Source organism: Cheilinus undulatus, linkage group 21 (assembly GCF_018320785.1).
Source record: "Cheilinus undulatus linkage group 21, ASM1832078v1, whole genome shotgun sequence".
NCBI lineage: Eukaryota > Metazoa > Chordata > Actinopteri > Labriformes > Labridae > Cheilinus > Cheilinus undulatus.
Window position 1 is genome coordinate 7,450,323 of NC_054885.1, and position 22,214 is coordinate 7,472,536.

General features: G+C 38.7%; 1 protein-coding gene across 1 annotated transcript; it reads left to right on the forward strand.

Annotated features, from left to right (window-relative positions):
* Nucleotides 1–249: 249 nt before the first annotated feature.
* Nucleotides 250–19,824, forward strand: LOC121503577 (phosphomannomutase 1). Its single transcript, XM_041778046.1, has 8 exons — nt 250–613; nt 2,040–2,157; nt 5,298–5,374; nt 6,627–6,718; nt 6,993–7,092; nt 7,602–7,677; nt 15,403–15,518; nt 16,543–19,824. The coding sequence occupies exons 1-8, from the start codon at nt 530–532 to the stop codon at nt 16,663–16,665; spliced, it is 786 nt and encodes a 261-aa protein (XP_041633980.1). The 5' UTR covers nt 250–529; the 3' UTR covers nt 16,666–19,824.
* The last annotated feature ends 2,390 nt before the right edge of the window (nt 19,825–22,214 follow it).

Sequence of the window (22,214 nt, forward strand, 5' to 3'; positions counted from 1 at the left end):
AGTGATCCCCGGCCCACACGCTGGAAAACACTGGTATATTACATTAATAAATAAAGGCTGGTCTGTATTTGTTGTTATTCTTGGCCTGAAACTATCGCTTACAGTCAACATGTAGGTTAAATGAAGCTCACTGTTGACATGCATGACTAACGGGCTGTCCCGCCCACTTGCTGACGTCAGCGCGCATACCTCGCCTGTAATTGGCTGCTGGATGAATTACAACATTGCAGACGAAAGCCGACACCTCGAGCACGACGCGCTGTGTTTGTGAAACCGAGCTGAACCGAGCTGTGCCGAGACAGACAGGAGACCGAGGCTTCGAGGAAACAAGAGAGGAGGCGTCAGTCGCGTTGAAGACAGGATATTCACCTAAATTTAAACGTATTTTATTTATTATTAATGTCGTAACTGTTGGCTAAATCCTGGCCTGATTTTCCCTATGTGTGTGGACATTTGAGGTTGCACGAGACCTCACCTGTGACACGTGCAGTCGGTCATCTTCCAAGTTAAAGGAGGAAAAGAAGAAGTGATGGAGAGGAAGAACGGATTTTCTGCGGATAGAAACATCCTGTGTCTGTTTGATGTGGACGGAACTCTTACAGCTCCAAGAGAGGTCAGCTCACTTTATCAATATATTGATACCCAGGCAGATTGTGCAGGTCTTATTGATTATTACAGGCTTTCATAATATCACCTGCATGATTATTGCTCCTGCAGCTCTGCAGACTTAAGTAACAGGATGTGTGGAAAAATCATTCCAAGAGGACAGTGTGTCCTTCTGACCTATAGACACCAATTCAAGATATTATAGTTTTTCCTTCCCTTATGCATAAAAACAGGCTGCTTTTTATATTTAACCACACTGAGGTGCTGTGGGAGCTACAGTCTGGTGATACAAATGTGTTGTTAACTTTAATACAATACCAGAATTAAAACTTGGACATGATCCCAGTAAAAATCAAAAGATATCAATACCAGTTTGATTCCAGGGCAACGAAAATAGGACTCCTAGAAACTCTGTAATGTGTAATTTATTGATTTCACTTGCCCGTAGTAGCAGCCAAACTCATGCACACAGTTTAGATTAAGTATTAACATTGACAGCAATTAGAAAAGGGTTGCACAACAGAAAAAGTGGGTGGAACCCACTCCTAGCACCCTTTGGCAACATAATGCTAAAGTATCTGTACAATTTAGAAAGTGTGCATGAGTTTGCATGCAATGTGAGGTTGATAAAGCAAAAAAGTACCAACATTTGCTTTTCAGCACTTCTATTTTTGTTTCTGTGGTATCAAAATGGTAGTGCATGTTGCAAAAATCATTTGCAAAATGCAAGAAAAGAGGGTCTGACATGATGAATAGTCGGACAAGAGAAGAAGGTTAAATAGACTAAAAAAAAAAACAAAAATATTGCCAGTATATTTGTCCAATTAAAGTGGTTCTTTCATGGTTTCTCCCATGGCAGCTCTTCTTACAATTATGACTGAAATGGAAGAACATTTGCCAACATATTTGAGCAGAATACACATATCTTTCTCTTCTGAAGGAAGCATTACCTTTTTACAGCCTAAGCCATTGATGCTGCCTTTATTTTAAAGCCTTTAATAGTGCTTTTTATGCTCTATTAACTGCCCTGTTTCTGAGCCTCTTTGCCTATTGGTCCATTAGAAATTTATGTAACATATAAAGCAGCATTAATCTGTCTTATTTTGAAGCTTGTGTTGTTTTCTAATGATTTATTCCTTCCATTCTTTCCTCCTTTTTATCCTGTTACTGTGCTGAATGCTTGGGTCGACCAGGGTTGCTGGCTTTGTGTGTGTTTCTGTGGTTTAGTGATCGCAGAGCTTGCCAGCGCCCAGATATTACATAATGTAGCCTCTATTGTGTGAGCTCAGACATCTCTCTTCCATATGTCTGAACATTTGAGGATCTGCTCCATGTTACACTAACACAGAAATCACTCAGCAGTACAGTACATTGTGTTCTTTACTTTATTTGTAAGGATGCTCCAGTAACACAGAGAACACTGTATTCTGCAGAAAATCGACCCAAAGCTGGACGAGTTCTTCCAGGCTCTGAGGAGGAAAGTGAAGATCGGCATCGTGGGGGGGTCAGACTATTCCAAGATTGCAGAGCAGCTCGGGGAGGGGGATGATGGTGAGCATTCCTGTCTCAAGCTCTTTTCTCACATAAAACCCTTAACCACAGAAGATTCCATCACATTTGCTCCTCACAGAACAAAATTCTCCTGCTGTTTTCCTGTCAGTCAGTGGAGGGGTGGGCAAGGGGAGAAATAATAGGGGGTAAGCAGGGGAAATTCAGGGTAAATTAATGTCTTGATACCTCTGTGGTTTGAATTCTCACATGCAGCTCACCCAGATAAATATAGGACACATTCAAGATCCCACAAGGTATATCCAGTTGATAGTAAATCCCTGTTTCAATTTGTGAGACAATGAGGAATTTTTTTTTTTATTGTTAAAGGGGCTCAGCTAGCCTCTTAGCTCAGTACAAGACTCCTCAAGACTCTTGTCTTTCTTCATCTGGATAGATGATGTGAGGAGGTCTGCCAGACTGAATAAATTGCGATGTTGATTGCCTCAACGTCAGGTTAATCTATAAAACTGTGGTGGAAGTCACTTTTTTGTGAAGTGTAGGGATTGTACTCAATGTATGTGGAATTTTTCTGATGATATTTGCAGTGTAGAGGTCTTTTTAGAGCTCTAAAGCAGTGGTTCTCAACCATTTTGGCCCGCAACCCCCAAAATAAAGGTGCCGGAGACTGGGGACCCCCGCTGTACCTAAAGGTGGTTGAACACAGCCATGCACAATCAAGGATAGTCTTGCAGACAAGGCTGTCCTTAAAGGGGGAGTTTTCTGGGACCCAGCCAAACTGGGGGCCCATGGAAGTCAGCAAAACCAAGGTCCATTCTGAAGTTAAGCAGTGAAACCATATTTTATATTTGACCTGAATAATAACCACTCTTATCAAAGAAACAGATATCTTTATTTACTCATTTGTGTATTAAATGTTAAAAAACATAATTAATATGGGTTAAAATTGGTTAATAATGTCAGAAATTGGGGAGAAGGTAATGAAATTGGATTTTTAAACAACATAAATGCATTAAAAGTGGAAAAAGTTGGATAAAAGTGGCAAAAATGGGCACAAAAGTTGGTATAAAAGGATTAAAAAGTGGCTGAAATTGCTTTAAAGTGCAAAAAATTGGTGGGAATTAGGTGGACTGGGGTGAAAAATTGATATTAGCTGGCAAAAATGGGTCAACTATGTTCAAAATGGGCAAAAAGGAGTGTAAAAAGTGGTCGATAGAGGCAACAATAGGTAGAAAGTGGCAAGAATTGATTTAGAAGTGGCAAAAGCAGGCAGGAAAAAGTGATGGAAAGGGTTTAAAATGGACAAAAATGGGTTTAAGTGGTAAAAATATGATAAAATTGGCTAAATTGGTGTTAAGTTATGAAAAAGGATTCACATTTGGTCAAATTGGTGTAAAGTGGCCACAGTGTAACTTAAAAAATATTCATAATTTTTTTAAGGCATCTAGTGTCCCCTTCTCAGTGTCTCACGACCCCCAAGGGGGCCCCAACCCCAAGGTTGAGAACCACTGCTCTAAATAACTAGCTTTCCCCCATTCCTCCACTTGATTGCAAAAAACCTATGGGCAAGGAACAGGAGAAAGAAGGAGATGACAAGGTACCAGGAGAGAGGAACAAGATGGTTTTCATGATTTTCTTTTACTGTCATCATTCAACGGAGCTTGATAGCTTGTTTTTAAAGTGTAGATAGTGTTGTATTAGTAATACCCAGATCCATGTTTGAAATGTTAAGCTCTGACTTGTGCCAACACAGTGGGAATAATATGTGGCTCACAGTTGTCAATGGCTCGTCACTACAAAGCTCCACACTTCTGTTTCTCTCACATCCAGTGCTTTTATTTTGAATGCATATTTTTAATGGGAAATTTAGATTGAATATTAAACAGATACAGTGTGGGCAGCAAGCTTGCTGCGCACTCTGATGCAATATCAACCTTGGGGCTGTATGGTGGTGCAGCGGTTAGAGCTGTTGCCTCACAGTATGGTCTTGGTTTGAGTCACATTAGCTTCCTCCCACACACCAAAAACTGGCTCATCATGTTAACTAGTGACTCTGTACTGTTCATATGTGTTAGTATGACTGTGAATGTTTGTGTCTCTAAATGTCTTGCCTGTGATTGACTGGTAAAACTTTTAAACTTGAGACAACAGAAATCAAAGGCGTATCCCCCAGCAACCCTTTGTAGTGCAAAAAAAGGTTTAATTTGTCTTTGAGTCTTAAAAGCTGTTGAATTTGATGCCTAAAGTTTGCAGAAACTCTGCTGAACTCCCCGCTGAGTTTGCACGTTTGCATCTACAGACTGTAAGCAGATCCATCCATCAGGATGAGGATACAACAGGAATGCTGATGAGGTGTGCACAGAGGGAGCTGTGTGGTTTGATATCTTTGCCAAGTGTGCTAAAGGTGAATCCTTCTGCATGATGCAAACAGCTGACGGTTGTTTCAGCGGCTGGATGATGCTGCCAAAGGGTGGGAAATGTGATGCAATGTTGCATCATTCACACACTCTTTTAATGATGGTGATAAAATATGTTCAACTTGTAAAAATCTGAGATGAAAATACTTTAAAGAGGTAATTTGGTTGTTACAGTCCAAAATTACTTTGTCTTTGGCTGATAGTGTTCTTATTTCTAATGAAGGTGGAGCACAGGATTTTCCAGTTATACTTTTTACAAGTTTGATGTTTTAGAACATTCTGTTCCATGGGAATTTGAGCATTTTTAGCAGAAAAAATAACAAACTGGTTCATGAACGATAGAGGTCTCTACTGTGTTTGGAACTGAAGGGCTAATGAATGAAATAAAGGAAAGATTGTAAAATTCAAGGTGAAAGCAAGCTCAAAAACAAGTATTTTTATAATAAGTTTATGTGATCAGTTATCACACTAAAAATGTGTTATATAATCGACTGCAAGAGATCACTTTGCAGGTGAGGGATTTTTTTTTTACGTTAAAGATAGACTTGTTTGCAGAGAATGTGTTAAAGTTCAGTGAAAGATAACTCAGGTGTAAGTCAACCTCTTTCAGTTGGTGTAAAATCTGCTCTCAGGTAAATATCACAGACTGTTCTGTTCTGTAATATTCATGCCTGAGTGAAAGAGTTGCTGCTGGTTTATCTGATATGGTGTAATTTGTCTTTAACATGCCTCTTCTTTGTCTCCTCTCTTGCCTTTTTTTCACAGTGATACACAAGTTTGACTACGTGTTTGCAGAGAATGGAACGGTGCAGTACAAAGACGGGAAGCTTCTCTCCAAACATGTAAGACAACACATAAAGGCGAGGCTATCATTACTTCAAAAGAAAACCCTCAACTCTTATATAACACCTTATCTGACCAAGGAACAAGAAATGTTCGGCATGCATGCATGCAAACAAACATAAATGCAGGGTTTGGGTTAGGGTTCTCACAGTACCAGAATTTTAAAGTTCAGTGTGATTCTTGACACTCAAATGTGAATTTTTTTTTTTCATTTTTATTAACAAAGAATGTCAGGCAAACTCTTACACACTGTCTAAGTTAGATAAAACAATAACTTCAAAATTTGGTTGAGACTGGCAAAGAATAAGGAAAGCCCTCCCTCCTTGCCAGTTTAACCCACTTTCCCAAAACTCTCCAGTGTTCAGTATAATTTAGTTTCTGAAGTGTTTGATACTATTAAGGAAACAGAAGGCTTCAGCAATTCTTTAAGTTTGTATAAAAACTTAATCAAGCCGATGTATTTTATTTTATGGCCCTCATCAGGGTCAGTGTTTTGTGCAGCTTTCGATTCCCTTTAAGACTTTTTTCAGGCTCCATGCACCTTGAAAGTTGGTGAAGTTGAGCCTGAAAACCTACTTTAGTTCTTCAAGATACTTTTGACTGATTTTACCATTTTAAACCTGGTGATATCCACAAGTATCAAAGCAACAAATATTTTTACTGCCTTACTTCTGGCTTGTTTTTATCTGGCAGCTCGATTTACTTCTTTTCTCTGATTGCCATTTAGAGGGAAACCCTCTCTCGTCTCCAGCTCCACCCACTTCTCCTAACATTGACAACATATTTATGCAACTTAGACAATGCTATCTTTCTCTTTTGGTAGCCTTTGCTCAAAAATGGCTAAAGATTTGTAGTTTTTAGTGATTGATTATCTTTTACAGTGCTGAATGTTTTTGTACAGTTTAGACAGTATGCATAACCTGGCATGCCAGATGGATTTGTTTCACACATCCTTCTGGTAAACCACTCATAGACAGTGATTGGGAAAGGGCAGAGCCTTTAAAAAAAAAATAAATAAAAAAATAAAAACTAGGAGGGTGATTGGATGAAAATTTGGAGGCAAAAATGTGCACATGAATAGCTTCATATTGGCCTTAATTGTTTAAAAACTTGTACAGATGACTTTTTTTAAAATGCATGCATAAAAGAAGCAGTATGAAGTCTGTGCTCTTCTCTAAATTCATCTTTGAATATTTAAATGAGTGTCATGCCTATTAGGTTTATTACTAATCTTTATCTTAAACCCATCAGGCCATTCAGAACCAGATCGGCGAGGAGCTGCTGCAGGACCTGATCAACTTCTGTCTGAGCTACATGGGACTCATCAAACTCCCAAAGAAAAGGTAGGACTTAACCTAACTAACATTAACTTAACCCTTAGGACACTCACATATGCAAACACCCATGAGCTGCAGTTCTGGTATGCAAGAATTTCTGCTCTTTTTAATTATCAGCCCTAACCTGTTAAAGCAGAAATAAACCTTCCCAGTGTCTCTTTAGAGGAAAAACATCTAAGTTTTCTCCCATTGTTTTAGGGAGCGTGAGCAATTCTGGTTTCTGCCTTTTAACAACCTCAGAGACCTTTAACCCTTCCCCCTCCTCTGTCTGTGCCTTCAGGGGGACGTTCATCGAGTTCAGGAATGGTATGCTGAACATTTCTCCCATTGGTCGAAGCTGCACGCCGGAGGAGCGAATAGAGTTCTCTGAAATCGACAAAGTAAATACTCCAACTGCTTCTATGAAATGCATTTTCATGACATTACCACGACAAACTTCCACTATCATTATGACCTAATTATAGTCATATTGATTTCATGATTCAGTATTTGATGCTCCCTTCTGTTAATTCATGTTGCATAATCAAATTTAGGAGTAGTAGAAGGGATAGCACAGCAGGAGCTCCACATACCAACACAGTCAGACATGCACAGTTCTCCAGCAATCCTGTTAGTTTGTGAAATTTTCTTCTTTATGTTCTTTATTCATTTCACCATCCAGAGAAATGTCTCTGCTCTTCTCTGTTTGCATTTCCCAACCAAGGACACAGTCACATTAACACCTTTCCTTATGTTCTATTGGCTTTGTTTGTTGATATTTCTCTTAATCTGCTCACTTTTTTGCAACTGTTTCTTTTGTCTGATCTAACATTACAGACTGCACATGTTTGGCTGTCTGCAGAAGATAACGGTTAAATAATTCTGACTTTTCTGTGATTTTTTTCCACAGAGAGAGAAGATCAGAGAGAAATTTGTTGCTGCGCTGAAGAAGGAGTTTGCTGGGAAAGGTTTACGGTTTACTAAAGGTAAGAGACTTAGAAGGAATGTGTGTAAAGACTTGATTCAAGTCACGTTCAAGAGGTTAAAATAATCATATTAACCTGGATGTCTCAGCTATACAGTTTTTATCAAATTAACCAACAAAACCTTTTCCTTCTGTCTTTTTATTAACATTTATAACCACACTTCTCTGAATTGTTTGATGCTTTGTTACTTTTCACTGGCATGCCTAAAAAACAATCCAGTCTCTGTTATTTTAATGATTGATAGTATCAAAACATGCCAAATCTAAAAAGGAAAAAAGTCAGATTTTCAGTCGTTTTAACCGAACAAGAGAGGGACAAATAGAGTGCACTGTCTAAATTGCTCAAATAAGTTGACAATTTTTGGAAAAGTTGGTGAAACTGGTGAGGAGTGAGGGTTCTTGCCATGTTTGCAAAGTTTTGGTACTGGACCTTCAGCAGGCAAACAGATTTTTTAAAAAGCAGGACATCTTTAGGCTGCCTTACACCTAACAACTTTTCCTCCAATTTCAAAGTCGCAGACAAAATTCCAAAGTCGGAATAAACTCATGGGAGTCTTGCAGGTTGCTCCGGTTGTCTCAGTCGTTAGGTGTAAGGTGGTCATCAGACTTGATTTTAGCGTTGTCCACAACCAATGGGGGGCCGGTGTTGTATGTAAGCAGATTAATTCACTTCATTCTTAAAAATGTGAATGTCAGCATAGATGAGTCTAGAGCCGCTGAATATCCGCTCAGAACTCAAGAGATTGAAAAACTTTTCTGCTCAGAGCTGCAGTCAGATCTCTGCATCTATGTGTTTGTGTGCCTTGTCTGTCAATTCATTCTAGGCTGACAGGACAGGTACGGCAAACCGCCACTGGGATTTAAAATAAAAGCCCAATCAGTTTGTTTCTGAGGGGAGACTACTCAAGTTTTCATATGATACTTTTATTCTGAAGTGTTTCTGGGATAGTTCCTCGGTTGTTGCAGTAACATGCAATGTTGCTTCAGTGTTTAACTTTCCTTTCATTTCTGCTTGATGTAAATGTTTTTAAAACATCAAATTATAAGAGATATTACCTCAAATGCGATCTCCATCTCCTTCTACATCCTGTTCTCTGCTCAAAAATTGAACCAGACACCAGAACTAGAAAGGACCATTTTAATGGCTTTTCTCCATTGTGAAATTCATCCTTGATACAGAAACAGTGGTTAACTGTTTCACCGTTTAGTAAAAAGGCCTATGAAGCGCCGTTTTTGTTAACTGAGGTCTTCAGTAAAAAATAAAATGTAATCTGTGGAGTTTGGCATGCTGAGCAGCACGTCTGATCACGACTTGACTTAGAAATACCTTGCTTTCTATAAGCTTTTTCCTAAATCTGCCTAGGCATGGCTCAACATAGGGTGCAACATACAAACAAATAAAGAGACAGATGACATAAAAACAATACATAACAAAAACAGAATAAAAATGGCTGGCATGATAAATTATGCAGGATTAAAAAGCTATATTTAAAATGCTTTGTGCAAATATAGCTTGCACCACCAGCAGCAGAGGAATTGTTTATTTCAGATAGTTTTAGTAGTAGGGATAAAGGCATTTAGGTAACTGTTTTTCTTGGCTAGAAGGATTTATAGCAACAAAAAGCTGAAAAGATTCATGCAGTGGGTGTGGCATCTGCTGTGATGAATTATGAAGGAGTCTTTCAGGTAATACTCCATGGCAAAATGATAAACATGTCATGTCTCTTTCATGACAGCCATCATAACAAGACAGATCCTGTCATAATAGGCTTAAAACATTTGGGAATATTTGAGCTTATGTAAGAACTCAATTTAGAGTATTTATAATACGGAAGTAGTCATTTTTTGTATTGCACTTTTTTTATTTGTTAGTAAGGGGACTAAACATCCAAAAAAGATGAATGCAGAGACATTAAAAAAGATAAAAAAAGTTCCTTGATGGAGCGCAGATGGCCTAGTTGCATCCCATGTTCCCAGGTGACCCGAGGCCTGTGGCTTCTGTCCTGCATGTCTCTTCCCCCTCTCTCCTGCCCCGATTCCAGCTCTTTCCACTGTGCTGCTCTGTAGAATAGCCCAAATACACTGCCTGGCCAAAAAAAAAGTCTCCACCTGGATTTAACTAAGCGAATAGGTACGAGCCTCCTATTGGATAATTACTGCATGGGTGATTATCTTTCAGCTGGCAACAAGTTATTTACCCCCAGCTGATGCAATGAATAACTTCTTATTTCTTAAACAATGGATTTTTTCTACCCTAATGGCACGGGCATATTCCAAGATGACAATGCCAGGATTAATTGGGCTCAAATTGTGAAAGAGTGGTTCAGGGAGCATGAGACATCATTTTCACACATGGATTGGCCACCACAGAGTCCAGACCTTAACCCCATTGAGAATCTTTGGGATGTGCTGGAGAAGGCTTTGCGCAGCGGTCAGACTCTCCCATCATCAATATTAAAATTAATGCAACACTGGATGGAAAAAAATCTTGTGACATTGCATAAGCTTATCGAAACAATGCCACAGCGAATGTGTGCTGTAATCAAATCTAAAGGCGGTCCAACGAAATATTAGAGTGTGTGACCTTTTTTTGGTAGCGACTTTTTTTTTTGGCCAGGCAGTGTACATACCTGTAAAAAGTGAATCCAGTTTTATCTTTCCATTAATGAGAAATTCATCAGAATTAGTCTATGTCTAGAAAACTCACCAGTGTTTAATGATATACATTAAACACAAAAGTCTTTTACTAAAATGCTGTAAATAAACAACTGTTTGCAAGTTAGACAGTGTGCAGGAATCAACCTGGAATTAACGAGGAGGCTGGCAGGAGGTAGTCCAGATAATTCTGGATGAAAAATCCAGCTGTTGTTTCAGCCTGAAAGTCATTGTGAGTTTTCAAGAGTTTGTGTTTGTGTGAAAGCAGTTTGGTTATTGATGAAGGTTCAGACTTTCTGTTTACGTCTCTTTACTATCAAACCAACAGTGTATCTCTGTCTGCTGACTTTATCTTGGTTTAAAAAAGGATCCTGATGAGGTGTGTGGTGGGCACTGAGGAGCCCTCAGTTATCTTTCTATTCCACACTCTTCCTGTAAACACACACTCTCTCTGGGGTCACAGCAGCAGGAGGAGATTTTGTTGTTTGCTGACGTGCCGTTTGAGGTGTGTGTCTGTGCTTGAGATGTGTGTGACGACTGTTCACACTTCAAACATCGCACAGAGACATGTTTTATTCCAAAACACTGCTCCTTTTTTAGACCCACAGCTGAACAGAAAGGCAGTGAGACTGTTTGTTGCACTAAAGGGACAGAGAGCAATTTCAAGACTATTTTTTGTATTTTTCAAATGGTGTTAATGCATGGTGCTGCCCCATGGACGACCTCAGAGGTGCAAACTGTCCTGGGGACCATTGTTACAGAGGAGGTGCAGAGAGAACTGGACCCACAGTTAGGAAGGAGAAAGTGTTCCAGCTTTTCTCACAGAGGATGGCTGTGGAATCCAGATAAGCCAATAGCGGGAGTACCGTCCACAGGAAGTCTTTGAAATGCACATGATAGACGCCATCTACAACCACTGCTCCTTCTCCTTATGACATTATTTTGTGAATTCACAGAGTTTAAAATATATCCATCACAATAGCTAAACTTTATGAGTCAAAGCAAAGTTTTAAAGTACTGCTCTGTGAACAGAGAACTCTGCTTAGTTACATATTAATATCCGCTCCTGTTCATTCACTCAGAGCTGCATTGACTTTGTCCTGTTATTCACACACTCAGCCCAATGAGGCGGAGAGCAGATTTGTGTTTTTGTGCCATTAAAGCTCTCTGTTTACTCTTTCACACCGAGACAGCGGCCGGATGAGTCCAGAGGTCAAGCAAAGATTACTGTAGTTTTCCTTCCTCTGTGTTTATCACCTCAGCTCCTCTTTACTCTGCTGATCTCTGCAGGACAAGTTATATAAACTTGAGCCTCCATCTGATAGAAGTACACGGTGTAATATACACTCGGTATTTTCATCACTCCACCCCGGTCATCTGAGGTAAAAGATACAAACATGTTTGTGATTCTTCACAGAGGAGGAGTTATGTTCAGCTCGGTTTTACTCTGCTCTGTTGTAAAGTTTTGCCTTTACACTGTTGTAAGTTTATGATTTTGAAAACTTGAAATTTTTCAGTTTTTAGTGCCACAATTTTTGGCTTTTTAAACTCAGAAAGTTCCATTTTTTCATGTAAATTTCTTACTTTTAAAACTCTGAAATTCTGAGACTATTTTCTTGTAAATATACAACTTCATCATCGAAAAAAAGAATGTTTTGACTTCCTTGCTAAAAAAATGAATGGATTCTCTTAAAAAAAAATGTTTTTATGCTGTTGGTTTACCCTATGCCAGTGGTGTCCAAACTATGGCCCAGGGGCCAAATGTGGTCCGCGGTCCATTTTTGATTGGCCCACAGAAAGTTCTAAAAACTATATAGAATATGGCCTACATTCGAACATGAAACTTGTACTTGACTGTGTTGTACTTCTTGGTTTAGGCGCAAGGCAATGCTACCATGCTAGTATGTAAACAAACATTTTGACAGAAAGAATTTATTGTTTTGAGGGTTTTTTGTAACTAAATGAAGACAACACTGTAAATGATAAACATACTGACAACCAAAATAATAATGATATCTTGATTTATAATGCCCTGACAGATTTCAGAGGCTATTAGTAGTACTGGTGGTGTTTCAGGGGCGTAGCCAGGGTCGACCAGGGCTTCCTGAAATCTGATTGGCCCACTAAAATCCTTAAAATGATTGCATATTTGGCTTGCCAGCCATTAACTAGCCATTAAAGCATACCCAGTCACTAAGCATTTCTAAACCATCATAAAATTGGTTTTACTAACTGTAATATCCTTAAGGTGATGTATGTGAAGGTGCCCTGCCATCCTTTTATATATTTGTATGCGGCCCTCTGTTGAAAAAGTCTGGACACCACTGTCCTACGCTGTTGTACATTATGTTTTTAATCATGACTTAAAAAAAATATATGCACATCTAAGGTCGTTTTCACACCTGAAAGTCCGGACCAAGGTCTGTGTTTTTGTTAGATTGTATACATACTAACAGACGTTATATGACGAACCTACGTGATATTGTCATCAGCTACGTGGTTTGTGTGTCTCTGTGGTTTACGTTGATTGGCCATTTGGCCGGCAGGCGTCCGACATCAACACGTTGTATAATGCGAGTCTTGAATGTTGTAAACAATGAATGAAATCGTCATTGCTACCATCAGATAATTGTTGATTTTCTACTACCAAAAGCAACAACTTGAAGAGCTGTAAATAAGGCTGGTCCGAGTTAATCTTATGAGTTTTATCATTAGACAACAACTTTATCGTCGTCGACAGGAAAGGAAAGTATGCAATCCTGCGAGCCATTGCAACATAGACTCGGGAGAGAAGGTATGTGTTGTAAAACTCTTGAAAAGATGAGCTGTCAGTAGTGAGGTATAACTTTATCTACAATTTTATGAAACATCCGTGCTTGGACAATCCCCATTCAGTATAATAACGGACACTTCTACTCCTCGTGTATCGTAAAGCAGCTACCATTAGCCCACCCTGTCAGGCTGCTGGTTAATTTCAGTCCATGAGATTGTTGTGGGCTCTTCCGCAGCTCATTTTGTTATGGTAATGGATTTCCTTTGCCGGTAGTCATGTCGTAATTTCTTGTCACCGAACCTTTCAAAGTAATGCTTTCATACTGGGCATGAACCGGACCGTGGTTCCGTTTGGACCAAGACCAGACTACCAAGGTCTGGCTGTTTGGTCCAGACCACGGTCCAGGGGAGGTTTCACACCTAACATTTTGGTTCAGACCAAATGGAAAAGTCCGAAAGTCCGGACCAAACGACTTAGGTGTGGAAGCCCCCTGATTCTGACAATGTCAGAGCGGACAGGGTCCTGTGCCCTCCCTGAGAAGTTTGGCACCACTCCAAGGGGCCCCCGTCCCCAGGTTAGGAACCGCTGATGTAGATGTAACTCTGAAGATGTGTCAGGAACTGTATTCTTTATGCCAGGAAAGAAACAGTTGCCGATTTTAATGATCATCACTAAACCCCCCGATATGAGCCGTTTGTAAAAACCACACTTTAATATAGGAGCAAATAACTTTGAGACAACATGCATTTGTTTACCAAGCTGAATTCAGTAAACGTCCACAGGTGGACTTGGGACATTAAGATAAAAATTTGAGGACAATGAGACATGAAAAGCACCACTACTCCCTCTCTCTACTTAATCACTCAGGGCTGAATGCTCTCTCTATCTCTGCAGCTCTGGGTTAAATATTTTTTATGTATTTCAGTTGTTTCTTTGATAACATTAAAACTTTTCTGTAAAAGACAAATTCTAGTGATTTTGGCGCTAATAAAATAGAATGTGATGATTTGCATATCTTATAAACCCAGATTTTATTTAACATCTGATATGTTTATGTTCTATTGTGAATTCAATATGGGTTTATGAGATTAGAAAAACATTTTACTTATTTAAATTTTACACAGTGCCCCAACTTTTTAGGAATTATTGTATAATTTTTTTCTCAGTTTAAACTTAAGTGTCTTTGCAAAGATGAATATATGCATGTCTTGGGCTGCATCCATACATTACCTGACTTATATAACCACTCATGCAGTGGATTTTTCTTACATATTCGAACATCCACGATCATCTGAAAGAAGGTTTTCTGATGCTAAGATTTATTAATAAAATTCACAGTCAGGTGACAGACTGAGTAATTTTCCATGAATGTCCAGTCAGCAGCTCCAGCATACATCACTGATAGAGAGAGGCTGTGGGGGAGGGGTGGACACACATGATGTTTCAAGCTCTGAGATGTTTATAGTGGGGAGGATAGAGGTGGTTCTGATGGAGGCGTGTGGAGGGTGTGTCAGCGATGCAGCCCTCTGATTGGCGGACTGCTCCTCAGCTGCATCCTTTGTGACTCTTTAAATCGTCCAGCTGAGACAAAAAATAAAAATAAAGGTTTGAAGATGGGGGAAGGGAGAGAGAGGAGGAAGAAAGGGAGTTCTGCAGAGACGGAGGAGGAGGAGATGATTCAGCTGCAGTGTGCAGGTCAGAGGTCAACACGGGCGTAGACAAAGAGCTCAACAAAGAAGGAGCTGTTTGGTCCGAAAGTTTGAATGGAAGTACTAGTCTGTGATTTAAAGAAATAACCACACTTGATGATAATGATATCCATGCCTATTTTGCTGCTATGGCTGCAAAAATAGAAGTCCTTGACACCCAATACTGTGCAGTTTATCCTTTTTAGTTGCAAATAATGCAGACAGGCTCCTTCAGACTATTCAAACTGCAAAAATAACTTTGCAACATTTGGGAAAGTGAGTTGAACTGGTGAGGAGTGAGGGTTCCTTTCCAGTTCTGTACTTTTCTTAATGCTTCCATTGTTTTTGTGCAGTTTAGACAGTGCTCTCTGTAGCTTGAAAAAATGACTGAAGATCTTTGGATGTTTTGATGCTTTTAAATACTATTGAATACTTTTTGATACTGTCAATCAGGAAAACAGAAGAGATTGCATTAAAACCACTGGTGTTGAAATTTTACAGCATGACATTAAAACCAGAAATCATTTTTTCTCTTCTAACTTGTTTTCCATCCATGTGTACGTGCAACGCTTTTAATTACAAAGTCTGATTCGTGTGGTCTTGTTTTTAGGAGGTCTGATCAGCTTTGACGTGTTTCCTGAAGGCTGGGACAAGAGACTGTGCCTGGAGCTGCTGGAGAGCGAGGGGCTGGACGCCATCTACTTCTTTGGAAATGAGACATCAGATGTGGGTTCACATCCAGAAAGAGGAAGTTTATTCAAGTCAGATTAATCCTCATTCATCCAAAATAAAATGCTCTTTCTCAGAGACCAGTTGCTGAGAAAAATAGTGCACTTAACAAACAGAAACAAACATGAGACAGATGTTGCTGCCAGAGAACATCCCGATCTTTCTCTAAACTTCTTTGTCTCATACATCGGTCAAAACAGTCCAAGAAAAAGTACTCCTCCTCGTCTAACTCCTTGTGTCACTGCTTCTTGCTCACAGGCGCCACTTTGTGTTAACAACCGACAAACAACACTGCATCAAAGAAAACTATCCGAACATTAACACCACTTTTAAACACTCTGAAATAGTAAAAAGAGAAAAATGGATTTCAGAATGCCTTCTACATAAAAATAGTACCTCACATCAAGAAGTGGGAACTCACTAAATGTTTGGGTGGTCACAATATGAAAGTTTTACTACTTTTTCATGATACTGTTATAATCGAGCTGTTTAACACCACAGCAAGAAAAATGGATCTGTAGACACCCGATATTTAAGACAAGCTGGCTATAGCCTGTTCATTTCTGACAGCCACTCTCACAACCGTTCATTTGAGACGCCGTATATCTCAGAGCAGAAGTAAACGCTTAAACTTTTGAAATATGTTTAGGGTTAAGGTAAGAGTTAGGATTCAAAGTCCAGAGTTATAAACCTAATAACAAAATGTTTAATAAAGCCGAGTAAACAGTCTTCTTCCAGAGAAAAACCTTATCCTCCGTGAAAACATTCCAGTGCAGCCAGCATAGCTTTCATCGCTCCGTTAGCTGCCTAAACTACATAGATAATGGAGTAATGAAGCTAACTGAGCTAATGCTGTGTTACGTATCTATGTTATCTGCATAGCTAAACTAGCTTTATCTATGTTTGCTAAAGCTTACATAGCTAATGCTAACTTCGCCATGCCATTTCCATCACAACAGCATGGCTTCACAGTAGAAAAGTCCAGATACTTCGTGATTTTAATTTGAAATTCTCTTTTCAGGGAGGAAATGACTTTGAAATCTTCAACGATCCACGGACAATTGGTTTCACAGTTTACTCTCCGATGGACACGGCGAGGCTGTGTCGGGAACTCTTCTTTGATGCTCCGCCTGTCGAGTCCTGACCTGCCCTCCTTTACCCACAATCCCCTTGGAGGCCCCCTGCAGCTGGGTCTCTGATAAAGGACTTAAAGAGACTGAAGTCCAGACTGTTTTAACTACTGAGAGGTACCACTACTGATTTCTGCTTCTGATTACTGTAAATAGACTGACAGCAGCAGCTTCAGATGATTCTGCTGCTGTTTTTAAAGGGACAGTTACACGTTTGTAATTTTAAAGAGACAGGTGTGTTTAAATATGAAGGTGTGTGTTTGAGTGCAGTTTCACATCACTGCAGCAGACATGTGTGACATGAAAACAACCCAAAAGAGGTTATCAGACGTGCTGCAGTGTTTAAAGATGTTACTCCATGTAAATAGTACAGAATGATGTTTGCACTAATGTTGTGATCCTTTCATACCACATGATGGTAGTTTTATGAGTGAAACGCTGAGCTAGGGCTGGGCGATATGAACCAAAAATAATCTGGATATTTATATAAGCTGAATGGTGATGCATGGGATTTATCTGGTAATTGTTTTACTGTTGATAAATAACAAATGGATGAAATATAAACTTTGAGATGGGTCTGGGAAAAAAACTAAATGGAAATCTGTTTGATACCACTGCAACAAAAATAGAAGTCCTAGAGATCAAACATCTGGCAATTTTTACAAAACGTCAGACATAGCACAGCATCAAACACTCTGTCCACTGCATCCATTAAACATTTACTCTCTGCCCTGGAAAATTCAGGATCCCCTTGTAAAAAATACAAATCAAGCACTTTTATTTTGAATGCAAAAATAAAAGTGTGTTGCCTTGTAATGGCAAGTCTTTGCCAGCTTTGGGTCGCATAGTTTTGCATCCGTGTTGACCTACGTCAGAGCGTGTATCTATTATTAATGCACAACTCTCTGCACTTTGTAACTCAAGCTGTGTTGGGTGATGAAAGTTTAGGATAACCAAAATAATTTTTCTGGTTGACACTCCTGGTTCTTTGTCATTTCCTGCTTTCCTTGTTTCTTTCCCATAAAAATTAAAAAACCTTCAATGGTTAGAGATTTTTCTCATCTGCCTTTGTATAATCATCATGATAAATATAATAAACACAATTAGAAAATATGCAGACTTATCGCTTGAAATAGTTGTGATTTATAAACTTTCATCACACTAACTTTAATATTTCAAAATGGCTGAACAGTTTGGATTACTGATTCACTGGTCGGATAAAAAATGGAAAAGAAAAGAATTTGGCTATGTGGGACGATATAGTTGTGGGGCTCATTCCACATCCAGAAGCACAATAGGCATGGACAGAGAGTTGGAGAAGGATCCATAAGCCAGCTGCAGGGAGTGGCAGGGAGACGTCCCTGGCCCTGCCCCACCACCCTGAGATGTTCCGGGATTAAAGGGGCGAAAATTCAGTGAGGGGTGGCTCCCAGCTGACAACCCTGCAGCGGGCCCACTGGCACCATCGGAGGTGCGGCAGGAAGGAAATGCCAGGCAGGAACACCCACCTGTGCTTACATCATGTTGGAATATTTCTCTCCTCCTTATTTCCTCCTGTTTATCACATGAATCATCAGTTTGACACTGAAAATTACTGTTTGGATCAGTGCTAGTAGCGTTACAGTCTTATTGATCATTTGTCTCAATAAGCAGTAAACAGGTGCATCACTTTAATTGAAGCTGATGCAAAGAATTGTGGCTTGTCTTGTCAGCCTTTATTATGACTAACTCTAAAATACTTCTGGGTCGTTTCACTCAGTTAGGAACCTTCCTAAGCAAAAAGGACTATTCCAAGTCTTTATAGTCCTTCTTTGTGCACTGGGCCACAGTCATGTTGGAATCAAAAAGAGCCTTCCCAAAACTGTTGCCACAAAGTTGGAAGCATAGCATTGTCCAAAATATATTGGTATGCTGAAGGATAAAGACTTGCCTTCACTGGAGATAAGGGGCCTAAGCCCTGCAAAACAGCCCCATACAATTATCCCTCCTCCATCAAACTCCATGTGGAATGTCCTTGGAGGTTGTGAACCCCGCTCTTTTGGCACTGTTGTTCCTAAACTCTTCCACGTTCTAGTATTGTCACTTAAAGTTGACTGTGGAATATCCAACAGGGATGAAATTCCATGAACCGTCAGATCTGGAAAAGTGGCTACAACTGGCAAGAGGAAAGGGCCTTTGCTATCTAGGTGGTGCTCTCTCTCCTGCTCCTTCCCAGTTCCACGAACTTTTCCAAATGTTGTCAGTGTATTTGTGCAATTTAGACCGTGGGCAGAAGATCACCAACAATTTCTGATACTTAATAAACTATTCACTAATCGAGCGTCTTCGACTTCTATTTTTGTTTGCTGTTATCACATAGTTGTCAATGTCTTTTGAGTTTTACTCATAAATGCTCCTTAAATAAAACAAATAAAATGATAGCTCCCCATTTAGCCTGAACATTTCAAACTGATTATCTTGTCAGTAACACAGCTGGTGGTTCTTGCTGTAAACACTCTGAGCAACTGAGCATTAAGTCTGGCATTTTTTAATAAGCATCAACATAAACCACATAGACATAAATGGTGTTCTACCCTATATTTCATTTGAAAATAGGTTGATATATCATTAAAAACTCATTATTTTACCTAGCCCCACTCTGAGCTGAAGAGTTTAAATCATTCCACGTTTGTCCATCTCTTCAGTAAAGATTTTATTTAAAGCTCATCATCAAGACTCCATGATTTTATCTGAACCAGAGAGTTAAGCTACTGTGAGAGTCACATCTCAAACTTCTACAATTAAATGTGAGGCTTTTTCATGTAAAACACGTTAATGACCTGTGACGAGTCCTGCTCATATCAATGCTTTTGTTTTCCAATCTCTGCTAATATTTTCAAGCAGATATTTCTTCTTCTGTAGATTCTTGAAAGGTTTTCTGGGAAAAACTTTAAATAATGTTGATGTTAACATTAGAAAAGTAATCTATCCTTTCTGGTTCATGAGAATATAAGACTTCGGTTCATCAGATATCAGTTGCAGATTAATATCAGACTGTTAACACTCCTTACCCTCTACAGAGATGAGGTAGGACAGAGAAAACAACTTTTCTATCATCACTGATTTGTACTCACTTTGTCATTCATTGATGAAAATGTACTTTATGATTGTAATAAAACTTTATTGACAAGGTTTTACTGATTTCTGAATCCTTCTTTGATATATCAAATCCAATCCAAGTTTATTTGTGAAGCATACTTTACAAAATCATTGACATCTGTCAGTCGGGAAAGGATCTCAAAGCCATTTCTAAGACTTTAGGACTCCAGCAAAACGTGATGAGAGCCATTATCCACAAATGGGGAAAACTTGGAACAGTGATGAACCTTCCCAGGAGTGGTCAGCCCACAAAAATGACTCCAAGACCGCAACGACGACTCATCCAGAAGGTCACAAAAGAACCCAGAACCACATCCAAAAACCTGCAGGCCTCACTGGCCTCAGTTGAGGTCAGAGAAACTGGACAAAAATGACACCAATGGGAGAATTCCAAGGTCAAAACCACTGCTGACCAAAAAGAACACAAAGGCTCGTCTCACATCTGATGAAAACATCCTCATAATGGCAAGACTTATAGGAAAATATTCTAAGGACTGATGACACAAAAGGGGAACTTTTTGGAAGGTGTGCAGCCTGTTACACCTGTAATAAAACTAACAGCATTTGATAAAAAGAGCATCATGCCAACAGACAAACATGGTGGTGGCAGTGTGATGTCTCGGGTTGGACTCTAAAGCATAATTTCCTCCAGCCCCTGGCCACCTCTTGCATGTAAGCATAACTATCACTGAGAAGTTTGCAGTCTCTGCACAGCTCCCAGCATGCGTTTCTCTCTGCCACAGTGTTATATTGTAGTTACGCCACTGGAGGGCGCCAGAAATCTTCTGCACACAGCTGCTTTACAGATAATGCAGCATTGAAAACCAGATCTTAGCATTTGAATACGTCTTGTTAATTTCCCTTAATAATTTTCAGTGTCTTAGAATCACACAGCAGATGTAATATCTCAATTTTTTCATGTTTCTGTACTTTTTGATACTATTAGTCAATAAAATAAGAGATTGTTCTATCATGAAACACAAAAAGACCAAACTTCCATCACGTGTTGATAAGAAAATGTTTTAATGTTTTTTAAAGGCTCAGTAGAAATAATAACCTGGATCACAGAGCAGTGACTTGTTTCCTGACAGTGAAGTAAATTTTAATGTTTGATTCAGTGACTCCGACTGTAACTCATTAAACTAAAAATGTTAAGTAACAAATGGTCCACAAGATGAGTGAATAACTACATTAACAGACATCTCGGTGATAATGAGCTCTATTGGCACCAACTATGAAGTCATGAGATTACTATCGCAAATGTTCATAAATCACAGACACGATGTTATGATTATAGAAAAAATAAAATTCATCAGTGATTCAACACGACTCCTTCACAACGGATTATTTTACACAGGACAGCAGACAAACTGACGGTGATGACTGGAGGCAGACTCAACAGGGGCGCTTTAAAATTCTTAATTAGACTGTTTATCAACAAAATACAACCTGCAATCTGTAGGCTACGGTGGCCCTGGAGGGATGAATTGTTTTTGATATGCTACACTTTATTAAAATTAACAAAAACATTTCATGAAATGCATTTTTTAATATTTCATGAAATACAAAAAAAAGTATCTCATGAAATTCAAAAAATAAATTTCTCATGAAATTAGAAAAATTAAAAAAAAATTATGAAATGCAACAAAAGATGAATTAAAAAGCATTTCATAAAATGGAAAAGACTAAAATAATATGTCATGTAATAATAAAAACCTTTTAATGAAATGCAAAAAATTTTACAAAAAACTTTCTGAAATGCGAAATCTAAAAATATCTAATGAAATGAAAAAAAAAAAAAAAAAACATTTCATGGAATGCAAAAAAGTAAACACAAAGAAATTGAATTGAATAACATTTAAATAACACAAAAATATTTCACAAAATGCAAAAACGTTTCATTAAACACAAAAACTCTCCTTAGACACAGAAATTTTGAGATACAAACATTTAATGAACGCAAAAAATATTTTTAAAAGACAAAATCATTTGTTGAAATGCTTGACCATTTAATGAAGGGCTAAAACTTTTTTTAAAACAAACAAAAAACAAACATTTTTCGTTTTCAAAAATATTTCTTTTCCATACAATACTTTTGTGATCATTAAACATTTATGCATTTAATTTAATGTTTTTGCATTTGACCTTCTAGGGCCACCGTAGAATTACACAATTTTGAACAAATTGTTCAAATAAATAATCACAGGAAGACAATACTAACATGAATATGAACTTTTTAAAGAATAGAATCACTTAATTCACAGTAAAATAGATCTATGTTTATAAATCCATGCTTAGTTTAATACAATCTGCACATTGAGGTCCTTTTTACCTTCATAGTGAATCAAAACATCCAACTTAATCTTGACTCCCACTTCCTGTTTCACTGTTCAAACTTTCTCTTCCTTCTTTTACGGTCATGTGG